Source organism: Bombus vancouverensis, chromosome 12 (genome assembly GCF_051014615.1).
Source record: "Bombus vancouverensis nearcticus chromosome 12, iyBomVanc1_principal, whole genome shotgun sequence".
Taxonomy (NCBI): domain Eukaryota; kingdom Metazoa; phylum Arthropoda; class Insecta; order Hymenoptera; family Apidae; genus Bombus; species Bombus vancouverensis.
Genome location: NC_134922.1, coordinates 6,527,372 through 6,546,268, shown reverse-complemented (window position 1 = coordinate 6,546,268; position 18,897 = coordinate 6,527,372). Strand labels below are relative to the sequence as shown.

The 18,897-nt window shown below is 38.2% G+C and overlaps 2 protein-coding genes and 2 long non-coding RNA genes across 5 annotated transcripts in view; all 4 read right to left on the bottom strand.

The window, feature by feature from the left end:
• Amun (protein amun) overlaps positions 1-15,549 on the bottom strand; it is a 29,018-nt gene extending 13,469 nt beyond the window's left edge. Inside the window, exon 1 of one of the 2 annotated variants that reach the window (XM_076623589.1) lies at positions 13,469-15,549. In XM_076623589.1, coding sequence (XP_076479704.1) covers positions 13,469-13,617 — 149 coding nt within the window. In that variant the 5' untranslated portion in view covers positions 13,618-15,549. The remainder of the gene's footprint in view (positions 1-13,468) is intronic. The other variant, XM_033330860.2, reaches the window with a different exon arrangement.
• Positions 1-18,897, bottom strand: part of sta (stubarista 40S ribosomal protein SA) — a 59,488-nt gene that overhangs the window by 31,400 nt on the left and 9,191 nt on the right. The window lies entirely within an intron of this gene.
• Positions 6,120-7,111, bottom strand: LOC143303474 (uncharacterized). Its single transcript, XR_013059834.1, has 3 exons — positions 6,930-7,111; positions 6,683-6,854; positions 6,120-6,613 (listed from the first exon to the last, which is right to left on the bottom strand). It is a non-coding gene; the product is annotated as an uncharacterized LOC143303474 (long non-coding RNA).
• LOC143303475 (uncharacterized) lies at positions 10,672-11,450 on the bottom strand. Its single transcript, XR_013059835.1, has 2 exons — positions 10,925-11,450; positions 10,672-10,833 (listed from the first exon to the last, which is right to left on the bottom strand). It is a non-coding gene; the product is annotated as an uncharacterized LOC143303475 (long non-coding RNA).

Sequence of the window (18,897 nt, the reverse complement as noted above, 5' to 3'; positions counted from 1 at the left end):
TCTGAAAGAGAGCACGTGAAGCACCGTGGAGGTGGTAATTAACGTATTACGTTGATTGCAGTGGCCGATAGTAGAACGGATACGTTCGATTGATTCCCAATCACGTTCGATGTACTTGGCTCGATTTTCTCATTTGTTTACTCGCACGCGGTTGTTTACTTATTCGCGAGTATAAATTTGCGATATGTAAATCACAGTATGTGATTCATAGTACGTAACCGTATAGTTGTGCACGAGTAGTATTCTTGATAATTAGCTTATTTGCGCTGCTGAGGTTGCTTTCCAGTGACTAATAAGAATATAGGGAATTCGAGTTATTATCGTCGAATTAAAATTTTTAATAATTCAGGGTCGAAGGTAAAGTTTTTATTTCCGAAGTCTGGGAGATTCATTGCTCGGAATTTTCGAATAAAATCAAACACTTTAGTGTTCCAATTGCTAACACTTTCAGAATCGAATCCTTTTTTTAAACTCTGTTTTTATCGATCGATAAGAGAAACGCATCTCTTCTCAAGTTTTTAATAACACAACTTTAATTTCTTTTCCCCCCCTGTCAGCTAGAATCCTGAATGAAAGGAAAGAAAACTAATAATTCTCCATCGAGGTAACATTCTTGCTTTTTTTTCGAAAGTAAAATTTAAAAGACCGCTGTTATTTTCATAGAACGTTGCAGAAAGGATCCCAGAATGTTTCCAATTACGCGCCGTATAAGAGCGATGGAACGGTTTGAAGATTAGGATTTTTGGTTTGCGGTGAAACTTGGACGATAATGAACAGTATTATCGTGGAAGAAGGGGAAAGACCACCGAGGAAACCGTAGAGCGGTTAGTTTGTCTCGCAGCCAAAAGTAATTTCTCAAACGAGAGTTCAACTGTCGTTGCTCTACGGCTCTTTTTTCTTTTTCTTCCCTCTTTTTTTTTTTTGGTATTTTTGTTGCCTTCTTTTCGCAATAAAGCGGAGATAAGAATACAATGAGTTCTTTTGCGGGTAAAATAAACCTTGCACGATATCCTGACGATAATTCACCAAAACCCACGGCGACCAGAACTTGTAAAAAGCAGATGAATTTTAATTTTTATTGAAATAAATGTTGAAAATCATACGAAAGGTATTTGAATGGTATTTCAGAGCAGAAAAAGAATAAAAAAGAAAGAATAAACTGAAATCTGTTGAGAATTGGATAAACCTTAATGCATACGTAATTAAATGTGCAATTATGTAATATGATTTATTATTAACGTTGGTTAGTATTTTCTAGGTCGCTTTAAATTAAATTTACAAACAACAAGCATTTGAGTGATATTAAAGACTGTGAATGGAATAACAGAAATCTGTTAAGAATTGGATAAACCTTGATATGTATATATGATTATGCCATATTATTTATTCTTATTGTTGGTTGGTATTTATTAAATCTTTTAAATTAAATTTATTTTATCCGCTTCCTTTTTTCCTGCATCGAATTTCCTATTATTTTTATTATATTATGCATTGGGTTGCTTCTCTTGAATAAATAAATATTTATTATCGACTAGTTGATAAAGATAGAAAGTTTCTATGATTTTCTTAGAAAAAAGTAACGAGATATTGGATTGGTTCTTTTCCACTGGCTTCGACAGCGGAAGAGTATAAGAAAAAAGAAGCCCCAAAAATGAGTTCCATTCGCTTGATTCTCGTCGATCGTTGAATTAATACCAAACGTGGGCGTTCCTCCGCGAGATTTCAAAGTGAAATTTCACATGTCTTTACGTGGATGAAAATACTTCGTTAAAAGGAACGCACGCCGAGTATTCGTTTAATTGTTAATTGGCTTCATCCAATTTGCTGATAAACCAAGTACATTCCAAAATCTTACAAACTCGTAACGTATATGAGTTACCACGAACTATTACTGTATATTACACGGGTTCCTATAGATACAGTCTAATTTTCTTAAACATATTCATACAGCATATACTTTCAATTATAATATTTCAATTATTTCCATAAAAAATCATAGATATCATGTATTTATATTATACGTTTCGCAATATTATTTATTAGACGTCGAAAAACTTGGATCTGTTTCTACAGTGAAACTGGTAAACACGTAGTACTCTTATGAGCGTAATTAAAAAGTAGGATCAAAGTAAGGCAAAGATTTGTCTCACCAAGCGAGAGTTATGACGAGAACTCTACCTTACTTTATTAAAATATTCTATTCAGAGTTTATTCATTTTTCAAGATGTATTAAAATGCTTGAAGTTCCGCGAGTTTTTTACCTTTGGAGTAAAATTCCATCGTAAAAATTGTTACGAAATAATGATTAAATAAATAATAATTTTTAATAAAATAAAGAAGACCACGGACAAACAGCAGGAAGAAAATGGCAAAATTTCAGTTTCAAAATGGTAAGTATAATTAATACCATATCTGTTTCTTTTTTGGAAAATTGAATCAAACCCGGTATTGAGTTCCCAAACAATTATATACACAGACAATTTCAAATTCTATCTAGAAATAGCTAGTTATATTTGTACACGTCAATGCCAATAAACTTTCTGCAAAAGGTTCGAAGTCGACATAAAAAACACAAATAGTATAAGCTTCGACTCTGCTTTTTTCTACCAGAAAAAAAACTTGAAACAGCAGAAACTACCGTGTGACAAACTATTTGAACACGAATTTTTTAAGATACCTCTAGGCGCTAATATCTCGACGTATAAATACTGACATTGCCACTGCTTGCACCAAGTTACAGATATGTACTCTGCACATACGTGAATCTTTAAATTTCCCATAAATGCACGGAAAAATCTTCGATCAATCAATGAGAAACCGTAAACAAAAAAAAAAAAATACCAATAAACAAGATCAAACGATCTAAATATCAAAGTAGCAAGAAATTGCAATTACCATGCATGTGATTGCGATTGTTCGCATGGTTATTCATTGTCGATCGTCCAGGTCTAGAAAGTCGAAGAAAGAAAACAATCGAGTAAAGTGTCGTAACGGAGCATTTCTTTGGTGTAGACGGTTCTTTTGAGACATAGCTGGAAACCTTTTCAGAACGTCGGCCGCGCAACCATTTTGAGAGGCTCTCGCGCGCCACGCCACAGAACGCCACGCAACGCTAAAACAACCTTGACACAATCGCCGTGCTTTAAAACGCCGAGGAGGAGGATTGTGCCTCGCGAGAACTCTACAAGCCTTATTTTTCCAGCTCGCTTTTACGACGATCCTTCGCCTCTTTTATTTCCGCCCCCCCCCCTCGCGCGCGCACCTACCCGTAATCCGCGGGAATATTTCGCGAATTCCAAGGTGGAACAAGCCTGGAAAGCACGCGCATCCACGGGACTGTTCCTCTTTCACGGCGGGCCATTTTCACCGCGTTTTGAAACACCACGTTGCCCAATAGTCGCGGCACCAATCGTTTTCACGACCGTTTCTCATCGCTATAAACGTGTCCATTAATATATTATTAGCGCCAAATCGTTCCCAATACAATTTTACGTAAAATTACGATGCTATATTACCTATATTACTTTTAGAACTGCGGAGATTTTCGTTGCCTCTCATTTATGCGGATGGCTCAAGCGCAAAGTATCTGTTACTGGATCAAGTGAATTTTTAAATAGCTACTTTAGATGGTCTTTCGTGTTCCTGATATTGTAATTTGTAAATGAGAATTGCAAAGAGTCAGTTGATACATTTTTTGAATGACAACTTTCAAAGATGAAGGTTTATATAAATTTGCAAAGTTTCAAGAGGTTCAAGTATTTATGATACTTCTAAAATCGTGGCCGTTTCTTGTGCTCCGGATGTTTGTTTTGATTGCTCAAGGTGTTTGTGCAAAGTATCTAGTAGTGGAAGAAGTGAATTCTAAATATCTTTGATACTTCGCATTTTGGAATCCACTGGACTTTTGTAACTGAGTATTTTTGGCAAATTGAATTTCTCAAAGACTCTAGTAACTGTACGGCTGAAGAGGTAAGACATTTAAGATGCGAAGATATCTTAGTCATTGCGATGCGAAGATATTCCAACCAATATCCGTGCAAAGAAACCTATGAATCGGACAGGAGACTCATGAATCACAACGAGATCTTAAAAAGCAACTTTAACGCGATCAGATGTATCCTTACTCTTCTCTTTTTGCTCCTTCTTCGGAATTCTTCTATCATTAGCCCATTAAGCACCGAACTCAAATGCAACGTTACCGAAAATCACCTAACTTCTTTTGTATATCCTTGTATTACCGTTTATTATTCGCTTATTATCCCAACTATCGCTAGGAGAGTAACGCGAAAGCTTCAGCGGTGCTGTAGAAAGTCACCAAATAGGAAGAAAAATGATCCTTCCAAGTAGATATACGCGGATACAATTGACTCAATTAAAAATATTCGCAATTAGAATTATATCATAAACGTACATTTTAATCTGCCAACTAAGAGTTCAATAAAATAATATTTCCAAAAACCACGATAAAACGAGAAATGTCACTAGAACCGGTCTGAGCACCTGCAGCATCTTAATTTTACAAAGATTATCTTGCGATAATCTTCTTCTTCCGAATGAATAACAGACACGCCTATCATTGTCAAAGTTTTATATATAAATTTTCTGCCAGCTAAAATTCCAACAAGATTAAAATTATTTCCGTAAACACGATGAAATAAAAACCACGATAAAGTAAGGAGTCTTAGGAGAAAACAAGGTTGAGAACCACTGTAACCGTAACTTCAGAACAAAAATCGGCGACCAAACTGTCGAAACTCGCCCATTCCCATAGTTCACGATTGACGAAATCGACGGAACCGTAGAAACTCCGTGAAGACGACGAAACAGATATTTATTAGAATTACAAGCACAAAAGGAATCGAGCAGCGATGACCACATCGACTACAGCTCGACGTTCGATCGCTAACCGTTTGACCCCAATGTTTTCATCGCTTTGACGAACGAGTGAATCAGCGAAAATATTTCTACGAAGCGAACTTGTGTATCACCTAACGGAAAACCCGATGATATAGGAAAATGTAGGCGAATAGATCGCGATGATCATTCTGCGCGTGTTTCCCTCGCCACGTCGTGAAAGGTTCTCCCTGCTTCTTCACCTGAGTATCCTGTTGCCCTCGGGTTTCTTCAAACTGCAAACCGGAAAAGCGTAATTTGACCGTAGCAAAAAGTTGCGGTCTCTCAACCTCGCGAACGTTGCTTTTCACCTGTCCCTTCTTCAAGAAAGAATTCTAATTACCAGAGGTGCAAGAGTCGATATACTTATGGTGATTATTTTACCTGCTTTTGTAACTACAATGCGTAATTTAATCTCCGTGAATAGAATTTTTTCTATCCCGATTAGCGAGATATTTCCCTGAGTATCTTCCTTTAGTAACTTCGACACTGGATCAGTTAAGTAAAAAACTAAAGGTTACTTTTCTTCTAAATTGCCATAGGTTTTTAAGGTAAATTAATTGTTCGATAAATTTCTTTTTTATGAAATAACACAGGAAGTTGGTAAGTTGGTTAACGTTTTAAATTGACTGAACTGCTTTTAAAATTAACTTCTTATTCTGCGACTTATTCTTTAAATTAAACGGGACAAAAGAATTAATCATTTGACATAAAACAATTTTTCCCAGGACCACCGAAGAGACAAAGAGGCTTGTTATTTTTATTCTACAAAACTCACTCCAAAGATTCTTTCTTCTATCGCATATCCAGTGCAAGACATATATTGTACACAGTCGTATATCGATAATAATCATCTGTTCGCATTGGATTATCTAATTAAATACATAAGCATAAGTGGAACAACTACGTCCATAAAATTTTATAGGTATATAGCAGTAAACACTGTAAGTGCCAGAGTAAGTTGTTTTAGCTTTCAGAACAATTTCAAAATAGAGCTAACCGGAGTGCCAAAATGTACAAGCACATGGCATTTGTTTACACATAAGATCTTCGTTTTGGCACTCACATCATTTGTCAGTGATCCTATGGGATTCAAAGCTATAGTATCTCCCTTTAACTCTTTGATTTATAGATGACTATCGCAGTTCGATTTAGATTTTACTTTACCCTGTATTCTTTATTTTACACAACGAAGGTCATTAATAATTTTTACCACGTAAAATATATCGTACAAAAATACTGAAATACTTTATTGAAATGAAACACTTTAATCCTTTCGCTACATTCACGAGACAACTGAGTCATGAGACTATATTTTATGTTGGTGTAAACATATTGCGTAACAATGCAAATTGAGCAAAAGAAAGCAAATGAGAAAATAGCATACTATGCTGTGTTCAACCAGAGTTATTAACTTATCTTTCAAGATGTCGTATAAGTGTCTTCGTTCATAATCATTCTGTTATATTTTACTATGGAAAGAGTTCAACTTCGTGTAACTATATTCATACGTGGTTATAACGAGCGTTCAATGTTAGTCGATTATAGTCATCTTTAACATATAGTGAACACTCGTTGAATAGTTGTAGTTATCTTTAGTTTACCACGAGCTCGCTATTCTCTAACTATACGTAGTCACCTTTAATAGCAAGTAGAAAGGATTAAATATAACATAACCTTATTCAAAGTGTAATAGTCACTTACGAAGCAACGATGCTATCTGTAAATGAAAAAGATATATAGTTACATTTAATGTACGACGAGACTCACGTTTCATGACAATAGTCACCTTTAGTGCCGAAAGGGTTAAACCTAATTAGGTTAGGATCCAATTCAATAATAACTCAATTCGAACAGTTGCAATCACCTATGACTCAACGATAGTAGGTATAAATTAGAACGATACATGCAGTTATCTTTTTTAGTATAGGATAATTTTGGCGTTTAACGAGAATAGTCACCTGTAATAGCGAAAGACATAGACTAACGTAAATCAGATTATTATTATAGTAATACTCGTAATATCGTCGTATTACCTAAAAATAATCTAAACCGAACTATTACTGTCGTAACACCTGTATTACTGTCGTACAGCTCAAGGAAAACGTATTTCCCTATACTTTCACTTCATCCACCTGATCATCCAGCGGCGCATAGAATAAATTTAAAAACTGTTCCCGGTAATCTTTAACCGAATGTAAAAGAGCTAGGAAAATTCAAGCACCTCGAGTTGGTATTCAGTTGGCGAGTGACACTGGCGAGCCGTGTCCGCAATCCTTGTAAGTTTATCTTCTTAAGAAGCTACTTGGCGATGTACTTCTATGCGACTCTCGGCTGATACAAAAGAAAAGAGTATCAATGAAGAGAAAGCCGACTTTGAAAATACAACCGTCTGTGACCTGCATCGTTGGGGCTCTTTGCCATGAAGCACACGTGGTGTTACGCAACTGTTCCTTACAGCGTTAGAAAAACAAACGATGAAAAGAGAAATAATCGCTAGGACACATAGGAGGGAACGTTTGAAAAACTTGTGGACCCGGTGTTAGGTTTACATGCGGCATTATTGAGTCTAAAAGTATAATAAACAATATGAAGCGAGTTTGAATAAAGATGAAGCAATTTGATACAAATAGTACTGAACATTGCATATTGAAAATATATATTTGATTATTAAGGCTCTAATTTCGGGTACACTAAGCGTATTGTAGGATATTTACAACAGTGAGATATTTAAAGAAAGTTAGAACTTAGGAGTATTCGATTATTAACGACGATCTACATTTTAAATATATCAAGTAATTTAGAAAAATGAAATACTAAATTGAAACTATGACTTCACATTGACTAGGACTTTAATATATTACATTAGTTAGAGCTATTGAATGAGTAAAAGTGCTCCAAATTTTGGCCATGTGTCTACAAATATGTAGAGCAATTCAATAAAGAAGAAGTATTTAAGAAACTTGAAAATTCGGTCGCTAGATATACAGCAAGTTTTAGATATAATATATCAACTACGTAATAATAACTCCAAATTCTTCCAAATTTAGTATTTCAAGAATGTCGAACGAGTTTCAAGTTCACTATGGTGAGTGTTCACATACTTTCATGAACCACTATAAGTAACCCTGAAGTAAGCCAATTAATAAGCCAATTAACGAGCCACCATAAGTTGCACTTCTTCCAAAATACCTCATCTCCCAGAGCAATTCCCACTGACGCACAATTCGTTTACCATGCTTCGCTCACTGAACATGATTCGAGGAAGTCAGATACATCGCGTAACGATGACAAGGCATCGGTGGACGCCGTAGAAAAGTAGCCTTGACGTAAACAAGCTTTGCCAGCAATGAAAACAACGGTACCATTCCCCTCCGCCTTTCAGCTAGAAGAGGACTGCAAGCAAAGCCTCTTCACTTCCACATCGATCGCGAAGTTGCAAATTTCCAGTTAACTATCAATAAGAAAAACCACATAGAAAATTATTCTCTTACATGTATTAAATAATAGTAACAATAAATGGTTCAGTAAATTCGTCTACCGCTGTATCCATCCAATGACTTCCGTTGGAATATGTATGCTCAATGGATTCCTTGTTTCAGCTCTTCTAGATACGATCAGATGTATTTCTCTGAAGTCAACAATTAAATTTATCGTAATCATTCGTTTCCTTAGCGTGAAGTAAAGTAAAGGCACAGAACTCGACTTGTAAATTTAAGAATCGCAATCCCCAAGTGGGACGTTTCTTCTAGATGAAATTATTTTTATAGGAAATTTTGTCACGAGAAATTCTCAACGCTTATTAATTATACGGTGGTTGTTTTGAAAGATTTCTATAGGTTTTTGCTAAATAAAAAGAAGTGGCTAAAATCTATAACATGTTTAGAGATACTGAAGACCACTTTGTTCGTATATACTCTTCGCCGACAAACATAATTTCCCATACTTGTCCCATAGACAAACTGCGTGCAAACCTAATTTTCTTATTACTCCAGACTCTCCAGAAGTCTGATAAAATTCTGGGATGCTTATAAATGTCTGTGCTACAGTAAATAAATGTGAAAACCCGGAACAAAAGATCCAAAGATAAAATTTCTTGGATCATCAACGATCCAATTTGTTTATAGAGTGTTAACGTCCCCTTAAGTTTCTTTCGCCCTATTAAAAATATTTCTTTATGAAAACATTATAAAGAGAAAATCACAGATTTATTTAGCTATGATAAATAGCGAAGTACCGAGAAATATCGTTCTTGGACTTTTCATCCCCTTTCAGGCACAAAGAAGACGCGTTTTCCCAAAGCCAACAATTCAATTTCTCGTAATCGCTCGTTTAACTGGCACGGATAAGTTTTCCAAGGTGTGTATAGATTGTTAAAAAAAAGAAGAAAAAATGAAGAGGAAAAAGAGCGAACGACTGATCAAAGGGGATGTGCAGAGAAACGAAGAAAGATTGACGCTAGTTTGATGTATGCGGAATTAACAAAAACAAAGGGAAATTGGTGGGGAAGGGTGGAAAGAGAGGGCACTATCGAACAGAGAATGAATAATTAAACGGCGGAACGCGGGACGATCGTGGATGGTAAAGATTCCATTATTATTGCCCGATTCCCGGTCGTCGTAGGAAAGACTAAAAAGTCGTAACGTGGAATTTAACGAGTCTCGAACCTGCCTTTAATTAATTAAGCCAGACGTGACGCCAGTGGAATTGAAGCACGCGCCGTGGAAACCTCGTTGTCGCTCGCGGACGCCTCGTCAACGGCAACTGTCCCGGTTCCGAGCATTTCGCTCCGAATTTCAGTCGAGTTTACATCGAGCTGCGTTCTATAATTTCGCAGTAGAACCAGACAAATCGGATTCCCCTTGATAAATCCTCGTTTTTATCGTCTCCACGCTCCAAATTCCGCGCGTCGGTCTTGATAAACGAGCTTTATCCAACGCCTTGTCTTTGGTAATTTGTGTAACGAGAGAGGATTGATTCTTAAGGGGCTGCTGCTGACGCTTTGTAAGCCGAGTCGGTAATTTTCTTCGGAGGTAAAATATTCGGTATACGAACGAAGCTCTTGAATGAAAAATGATACAATTTTTAATTTTATGAAAATCATTCAACTTTGATATATGTACACGTTGAATGCTACGTGAATGTTTGTGTGTCCTCAATAGCGACGTAGTGATATCATTTTTCAGCACGATACGTAATTGGTATTTAATTAGTAGAAATATTAGTACTTAATAATAAGGTTCACAATTTTCAAGCAATTAATCTTCGTTATAATAATTATAAGTTATATCGTGTACCATATATGACAAATGTTTCTGAGTTAAATGTTGAATAATCCATACTAAACGTTAATTGAGATATTCAAACTAAATAAACAGTTACGTTCGTAAAATTGTCAATAATTTGAATACTAACAATGTGAAATACTAAATAAGTCAAAAAGCATTCGAACAATTTTAACTTTTTAATAACTGTTTATTTAATGCAAATGTTTCGACCAATTTCAAAAATCATTCTCTAATAATAGTTACGGATGACCACCATTAACCAGCAATGTGTTAATAGAGAAATATATATGTGTGTATTATCTCATTAAGAGCAAACATTGTGTTAACGTTTCATTTGCTACTTTTTCTGGTCTATTCCCATTATTAAATTTTGCTTGCCAACAATGTGATTATAAAACGAATTCCAAGGATTTGCTCTTTCCATTCAGATCCCAGAATTTTACGGAATATGAAGAAATTGAAGTAGTTATGAAGCATTACGATAAACCTCTTTCTTCAATTTTAGAAATATTTATTACATATCCTATCTTTTGACAATTAACTATTTACATTTGTAACTTGACAAAATATTACATGTTACATTATTTATGTCCTTCGATAACGTGTTTTTCTGCATCATATCACGTGACCATAAATTACTGCTCTTGTTAACCTTAAACACAATGTTCATCGAAATTCTTTTCAATATAGTAAAAGTTAATAGACGTTAACTTTACTATTTACTTGGTAATTACAGAACTTACATATTTCCATACGCGATAAGTAATATATCAATTTGTAGACGAATAAATTCGTATCCAAATTCTCGACAAATATAAATTTCCTATATCATGCAGTATTTCTGAAAAAAGAAAAATAGTCTTGCATTGATTTTCTATGGAATCCCGCAACTCTAACCTAGAAATATTTTATCAAATTACACGAGTTTCGTTGAACGTAATAACGAATTAAAGTACGTTTGTCACGTGTAACAAACCTTTAGATCTCCGTGCGTGAAATTAAACCGTGAATGAATAAAATAAAACAAAGTTGGACAATATTGACATAACCTTACTTCACCATTTACAGAGCTCTGTTATATTTGATACTGGAGGACTATTCTTTCATTTAAAATTTACACTTTATCCAGCAAACATATCTAATGATAAGAATCTACACTAATAAACAATTGCCAATTAATTATTATCAAAAATATTATCGACACTGTTTAACATAAAAAGAACATTATGATATAAAACCAATTGACGGCTGTCAACAATGGACACTGTTTAGTTTTTAATTACGGACCTAAAAATACACACATATATTTTAACCTCAAATAGCTGTGTTGATTCATGGAAAACTATGATAATTTATGTTACATTACTAAAATTTCGGGTATTTTATCTTATTTTGTACTTTACATTCTCCATGATGAAGATCGGTATAATAGAATTAGATTAAGTTAAAAAGTCAAAAAATTAAGTAATCTAACCTTAAATTGTTATAGTCTCGAATGACTCAATGATACCAGTTTACGAGTTAACCTAGTTGAATTCGCATTCATGATCACGCAATGGCACATATTAAAATTTTCTATGTAAATACATAAATAAATAGTGATTCCTTTTATAAGCTTTTGTAAAATTGCCTTTATGCGAAAAATATTACACTAACCTATATAACTTACGAAAGCATGGTAAGAAAATATAAGTTGAATTTTAAACAGAAAGAAGTATAGGTCAGAGCAGGATACACAAAAGACTTCAGTTTGTGGAACAAAAAGCTTATTTGACATGACAAAAGATGTGAGAAAACGATTTCCGCAGGGAGAATATACATTGGTTTCGGATTTAGCAATGTCATTTGATTCGAATATTATATATAATTTAAAATTTGGCAAAGGATGAATAAATAGAAGAAAATTCTGAAAATGTTTAGTGATAGCGCTTCTAGTTTCAAAAAAGGGTAATCAATTGTCTTGTACAACTTTTGGAATATCAATAGATATTATACAGTAGATTTTAAATATTCACGAATCTGAAAGGCAACAAATTATTGATAAAGAACATACGAATTCTATTCACGTAGAGAAAATAAACGTACGCATTTTATACATAGCAGTAAGTCAATTTATGAATATTATCGAAAATACATTTGTAAAGAATGCCACCACGTAAAATTTGCTAAAAAACCTGGCTGATTAAATACAATTTTGCGAAACAGTTGCAAGTATAGAATTTCTGAAATTTTTTGTTTGAATGTCTAATATTATGATCCTGAATTAGATATTTGAAAATATTTAAATGAACATCTTAGGATATTTCACATAGTGTAAACATGCGAAAATCGTACTGAATATAAAAGGTGCAAGAGTGTATCATTGGTGCTAAAGAAAACAGTCTATAGGGTTAACTGCAAAGTTGCGTATCGTAATATTTCAAAGAGTTAATCATTTGATTTGGAAAAGAAATGAGGATATAGGCTAGATGAACCAACCATTGAAAAAAAGAATTGTGAAAACAAGAGTGGAGAAAGGTTCGTTAATCGTGTCCGAACGAGTCAAGGTAGTTGTGTGACGCCGTGAAAGCGACGCCGGCGAGTCGCCTCTTTCACTGGCATCGTTGCCAGTGCGACGCTTGCTCGAAAATCCATTTAACATTCATGGAAATACAGAAAAATATTTAGAAAAAATTGTATCGTATTTTTTCGTGCATCGTAACATTCTTTCTAAAATTTTTAAACACGCTGTCACACGAAACAACACCAAATACAATAGCAGAGCATGAGATCGTAATGGCAACGTCGAAACTTCCTCGATGAGGTGGCACAAAATTCCCACGAAAATTCCTAGGTCAATATTATCGTGGCGAAAATCCATATTAAATATCCAATTACTACTATTAAAACTAACCAAAATATCATACTGTATTATTGTCAAAGAAAAAGGAAGTAAAGAGGAAAAAAGTGAGTTAATAGAATCACCACGTGACAACACGAGTATGTATCCTTTCTACGACTAGTTAAAAGGCGATCTAGCGGCCACCGTGTTTCGAAGCCGCCGCTCCGGCGATCGTCGTCGATCATGGGAATAGGAGAGAGTAAATATACTATCTGAAATTGCAGCTAGGTCCGACGAGGGGGCCATACGGGTAACACACACAACATGCGGTATGTGGTGGCAACTGGCGCGCCACGGGTTCATTGTCCCGTGTGTGCCCGTGGTGGAAGCCCCTCGTTGAAAAGGAGGGCCCGTGTGTATCGGGCGTAATATGTCGACGAAATATCAGACGTTATATCGAACTTACCAGTTGTCCAACTTGATCAGCTCCTCGGGCTTTTTCGTCTTCCGATCGGCCTTGAGTCTGAGGGCCTGCGGATAAAGCTTCAAGACGTGTTCGAACTGACTCGCTGTGCCCTCCGCGAAGAAAGTTGCTGTGTCTTTCACGGAAGCCATTGTGATAACTGAGTTTCGACGAACGGCCGTTGGGGCGCAGCACCGACGCCTCTGTGCACTATACACGTCTTCGTCGCTCCCCTCAACACTCTCTGTCCCTCCTTCTCCCTCTTCTTCCTTTTCTATCCTCGTCGAGCGATATCTCGCTTTCTTTCCTTCTCCCTCTCTCACTTCTTCGTGCACCCCTCTCCGCGCGTGCCACGGGAGAGGACCGACCACGCGAGAAATCCTATTTTACCCTCTGACTCGTTCGAATTCTCTTGGTTTCACCGGCGGCGGTGATACGCGACACACGCGTGGGACGCGTTCACGATCGGCGCACACACAGAGTTGATCGCGTTCCGAGAGAGAGAATTATCGACGATAGCACGCGTGTAAAGCGGACTTCACTACCAGTGTCTCTCTCTCTCCGTCTGTCTCTTTCTCCTTCTAGCTGTTTTTCGATTTCCTCCGAAAGATATTTCTTCACTGTATTTCCCAGGATTGACGTTTCTAGTTTAATACTAGACCACCGATATATATCGTTAAGTCGAGAGATGTTTACGCGGAACGCGTGATGTGCTCCAGAGCTACGAGGTCTCGTGCGTACACTCTCGTAAGGGAAAATCACCGTAGTTACACGCCGAGAACTCGCCTTCGGACCTCGTTCGACTGTCCCGGGTGGGGAGCGCGACTCGACGTCGCCAATAGAGAGCAGCACTGCTCGGCGTGTTTCTCACTTCTCTCTTTCCCCCTTGATCCCTCACTCTACCTCTCTCTCTCTCGCCGTCACGTCCTTCCACCTCTTTTCCACCACCCTTATTATTTGTACCGAAAATTTCAACCGTTGCGTGCGGGCACGCACACACGAGGATCAACGATACGAGGATTACGATAAATAACAGAATTCTCTAATATTCTATACCACGTCTATGAAAAGCAATGATATATATCTGGCTCGGTCTAAGCTGGACAAAAAGGAGAACGTGTAAGATACGCGAGCAATCGAAACGCAAAGAACCTCCTTTCTCCTCTCTGAAGTCTCTTCGTCGAGCACTCGAGAGAGCACCCGTGTGTTTCCCTCGGCGCCAGCAGATCCTTCCTCTTTTTTTCCCTCGCTCTCTCAGAGAGCTTCGTACGAATACATGCGGTTTCCCCGCCGGATGTCCGCGAAGTATAGAGTCTATCTGCCCCCACCTCTCTCAGTAGTCCTCGTACACGCACGTATGCACCGATATACGGAGGAACTCTCGGAATACACACGACGGTTCTCCCGTACTTCAATCGTCCGTCGCGCGGATGATACTATACACGCGCGTTCCGCAAGGGTACGTGCCACCCCCTTCTTTCTCGCTCTATTTACTCACGATCGTCTTTGATCCTCCCGTTTGTCAGAACTGGTTGTTGTACGGACTGTTCCCATGTAACTGTTCGTGTATCTTCTTGTCGAGCAGAAAAAGTTTACGCTGAAGCGTTGATGACGAAAACCCGTTGACGATCTCATCGACGGCAACGGTGTGACGTTGATGACCAGAAGATAAGAAGGACAACGCCGTGTCTTTTTCCCTCGCAAGAAACGGCCTCGGTTTTTAGCTCTATCGCACGTCCGCCTCCGTACGAATCACCACGTTCGATGGCTGTGTACGCGCGCCTGTCTCTGCACGACTCCTCAACACTCTGTATCTGTCTTTCTCTCTCTATCCTCTCTGTCTGTCTCTATTTGGATGAGCGCGTGTGAGTACGCGCGCGCACATACACTCACAATCACACCGCCAACCGACCGACCGACCGACCGAGCGAAAGAGCGGGCAGAACGAAGCTCGAAGCCTTCACTCGAAAAACGGGAACACACAGAGTGTAGTGCGCGCTTAGGCAAAGACTACGTATAGTCAATCGCTTGCTCTACTCTGTGTATGCTGACTGTAGTGAAGCGGCCGACCGACTGAGGGCAGCGCCTTCGCTACCTTCTGCCTGTCCCCTTTTCCTCTTGCCTCTCGGGACTCTACACTACTACTAAATCGCCCGACCCTATCTCCCCTCTACGTAGATCCGCTCCCACTCGCTCTGCCCCTCTCTCTTTCCTATCCTTCCTAATACGTAAAGCAAAGGAATAGAAGCGATGGATTGCGTTTTATCATATATAATGCTTTACGCAGAAATTCGTCGGTCGCTTCGACGATAAACTGTATTATTTCTCTTGCGACCCCTCTTCGCGGACTCCCACGAGCGGCGGACGCGCTCGATATGTACCTCCTCGTGAAGGCGCGTACCGTTCGCTCGATCGCGCTGGGTCGTCCGACTGGAAATCGATGCTAAAGCCGGGGTAGAGGCGCGCCAGTGGTGCCGTAGCACGGCTGGCACACACCGTGTGCTCCAACACGACGCTCGATAACGTTGTGTGTGTCCCTTTACGTGCGTACACACCGTCACGCTCTATACCAAGCGAGATTAAATCGTGTAGGTAGACGGGGTCTCGCATACACAGGACGGTGCTTGTGTGCAACGCGTCACGGTCTACGGATATACGTGTACGCCAGAAGTGGCTCGAACACGCACAAAAGGGCATATGCAGGAAAGGAGACTCTTGCAACCCTTGTGGGATACGAACATTTTCAAAAAGTCTCCGTGTGCTTTGAACAGTCCCAAATGCTCGACGATTGGTCGCTTGCAAAATGTAGAGGGGGTAAACGTGTTTTTTTATGCTTGCGGAGGAAGATCACGAGACGGATGCCGCAGCCGTTGGGAAACGAGCGATTTCACAATTTTGTAAACGCGACGACACGCGCGCTGTACTTCCGTGCTTACGAGCTTAATGACGTTCGTTCTGCGAATCGACGAGTTGAAACTCAATTAAGAGAACGTGCTATAAAATTGCAGCTTCTTTTTTGTAAATTTCATTCTAAAATATTTTCTAGCATTTCTTGTATTTTGCTTCGCCTGTAAAATTCGTCAAATATTTTAGTAATTAAAATAATTTAAAAAATCGGGTTTGTCCAATTTTAGTTACTCTCTCCTTTGTTCTCGCAATCCGTTAATTTTGCATTCCACTACTTCTTTGTTGCTAGTGTCCGTGACCGTCGTGCAAAATTGCAAGCAACAGAGAAACTTATGGCCGTTTCTTCAAAACTTTTCCTATATATGTGTATCTCGCGTAAGGGTTTGTCCCTGCTATGTTGAATATACGTATATACGTAAGTGAACGAACGTTCATTGTATCTAGCATATCCCTTATACCGTCATATACCACATGCTACGCCGTGCGATAGTGTGCTGCCGTATAATCATTCGGCAAGCTGGTGTTGGTCGACGATACCGATGTGTTCGTTGTGAGATCTCGCTTCACCGCCAGCCCATGCCCATGAGTACCATAGCAAACGGCTCACTACCAATGTCAGCAGCACTACCACCAATGCATTGTATGGCTGCTACGGTCGGTTGAGTGTACTGGTGGAAAGTGCCGAGCGAGCGCTTGCGCTTCGGTAACTTTCCATTGTCGGTGCTTCTGCACAGCAAGAACGAAGAAACTTACCGAGAATCTTTCGAAACTTTACAATCACAAGTTGCTATCCTAAACTCAAAGCGTTTAAAAACTATAAAATTTGAACAATTAAATTTTATTCGGCCATATTTTTCTCATTTTGAAGTTTTAAGAAACGGTATTAGCAAGAGTATATTTAAAATTATATAGGTCCGTTTTCTGTAAACTAAGTTTCAGACAGTACCGTACACATAATTCTTTAGTTTCGTATAATACATTGGAAATTTTAATGGAAATAGGTCCTGGAATTTTCTGAGTTGCTTTGTACTATTTTCGGGATACATCATAAAAACGACAAGGTCAGCACTTTTAAAACCTGCCTTACGGCAGGTAAAGATTTTAAAGTTTAGGTATGCGCGCATGAACAATAGTACGGCTACTCGGTATTTACTGTCGGGGGTTGTACGAAAGATTAACCCGTCTTCAATAGTAGGTAACTCATTTTCGCAAATTACTGAACTCTCAGCTTACCAAGTATATATTTAGAAAAATGTTTGCCATAAATTATCCAACAGTAAGAATTAAAAACTAAAACCTAATATTTCATACAAAAATTATCAAAGTCAAATCTAAGAACAATTTCCTTTAATGAAAAAGATCATTTAATTAAAAAGATCGAACTGAAAATATTAAGACACTCATTCCTTTATGCTTCCACTACTCAAAAGGTATTTAAAATTTAAAAACCGGAAAATGTCTCCCTAAATTAAAACTCTATCGTTTAGCGATTTCAATCTTTGCTCGCATGTGCGCGAATTTGCCGTTTACGTATTTTAAATGGCCATGGGGAAAACGGAATCTGGTAATTAATACGCGGGGGAATATTCGGGTGGTGAGAAACGAGCGATTATTGGGACTCAACCCCGTAGGCCTAGAGCGAGTTGTATGAAATTTTTCGGGGAAAGAGGGGGCGGGCCGAGGAGGAAGCCGAAGAGAAAGGTTGGTTTTCTTTTGAAGCGCGTTTTAACAGACAACAGAACCAGGCAGCCGGCCATAAGCCCCGCATCATGGCCGTCGACTCACCGTTATGTGCCGAGCATCGGTGAAGCCCTCGTGCCCCCTATACAAAAGAGAGAGACCCGACCCCCTCTGTCCCTCGGGCGCTTGAAATTCAACCCCGGCACTGCTGGCCGCTCCAGGGTTGCCAGATCGTGTTGCTACAGCCGCGAGGTTGCAGCGCGCCGTTATCGTCGTTATCGATGCTTACCGCACACCCGGACAATCACCTAACCTCAAATTCAGCTATAGAACGAGTGTAGCTTGGTTCTGTTATCAGCACCGTCGAAACTCGGAACATCCCTGTCCAAATCGAATGAATAGTTTTTGAAAGCATTACGAATTGTCTATCCCACGATACGTTTTCTCTTTGTGTTTTCATACTCGAGTATTTGTCATTTGTGTCATTGAAATCTTTTTGTATTATTTGTTAACTTGTTACGTTTTTTAAATCTTTACGTAGCAATTTTGTTATCGTTTAAATGAATGAAAAAATATTTGATGTTTTAAGAAAAACTGTAATATAACGTTAAAATAAAAAATCACGGATATTAATCAATGATTTTTTTATAAAACTTAAAGAACGTAGCAGGATTAATAGAAATCTCGCAAACGAATGATGTTAATAGAATGTAAATAATTTTATAATGGACTTAAGCTGCATTGAAGCCTACGCCATTGTTTGTAAGATCCTACATTGCGTATACATTATTACGGAACATACGCCCCATAGATTCTACGCCTTTCTGTTGGTGTTTCTAAAGAGC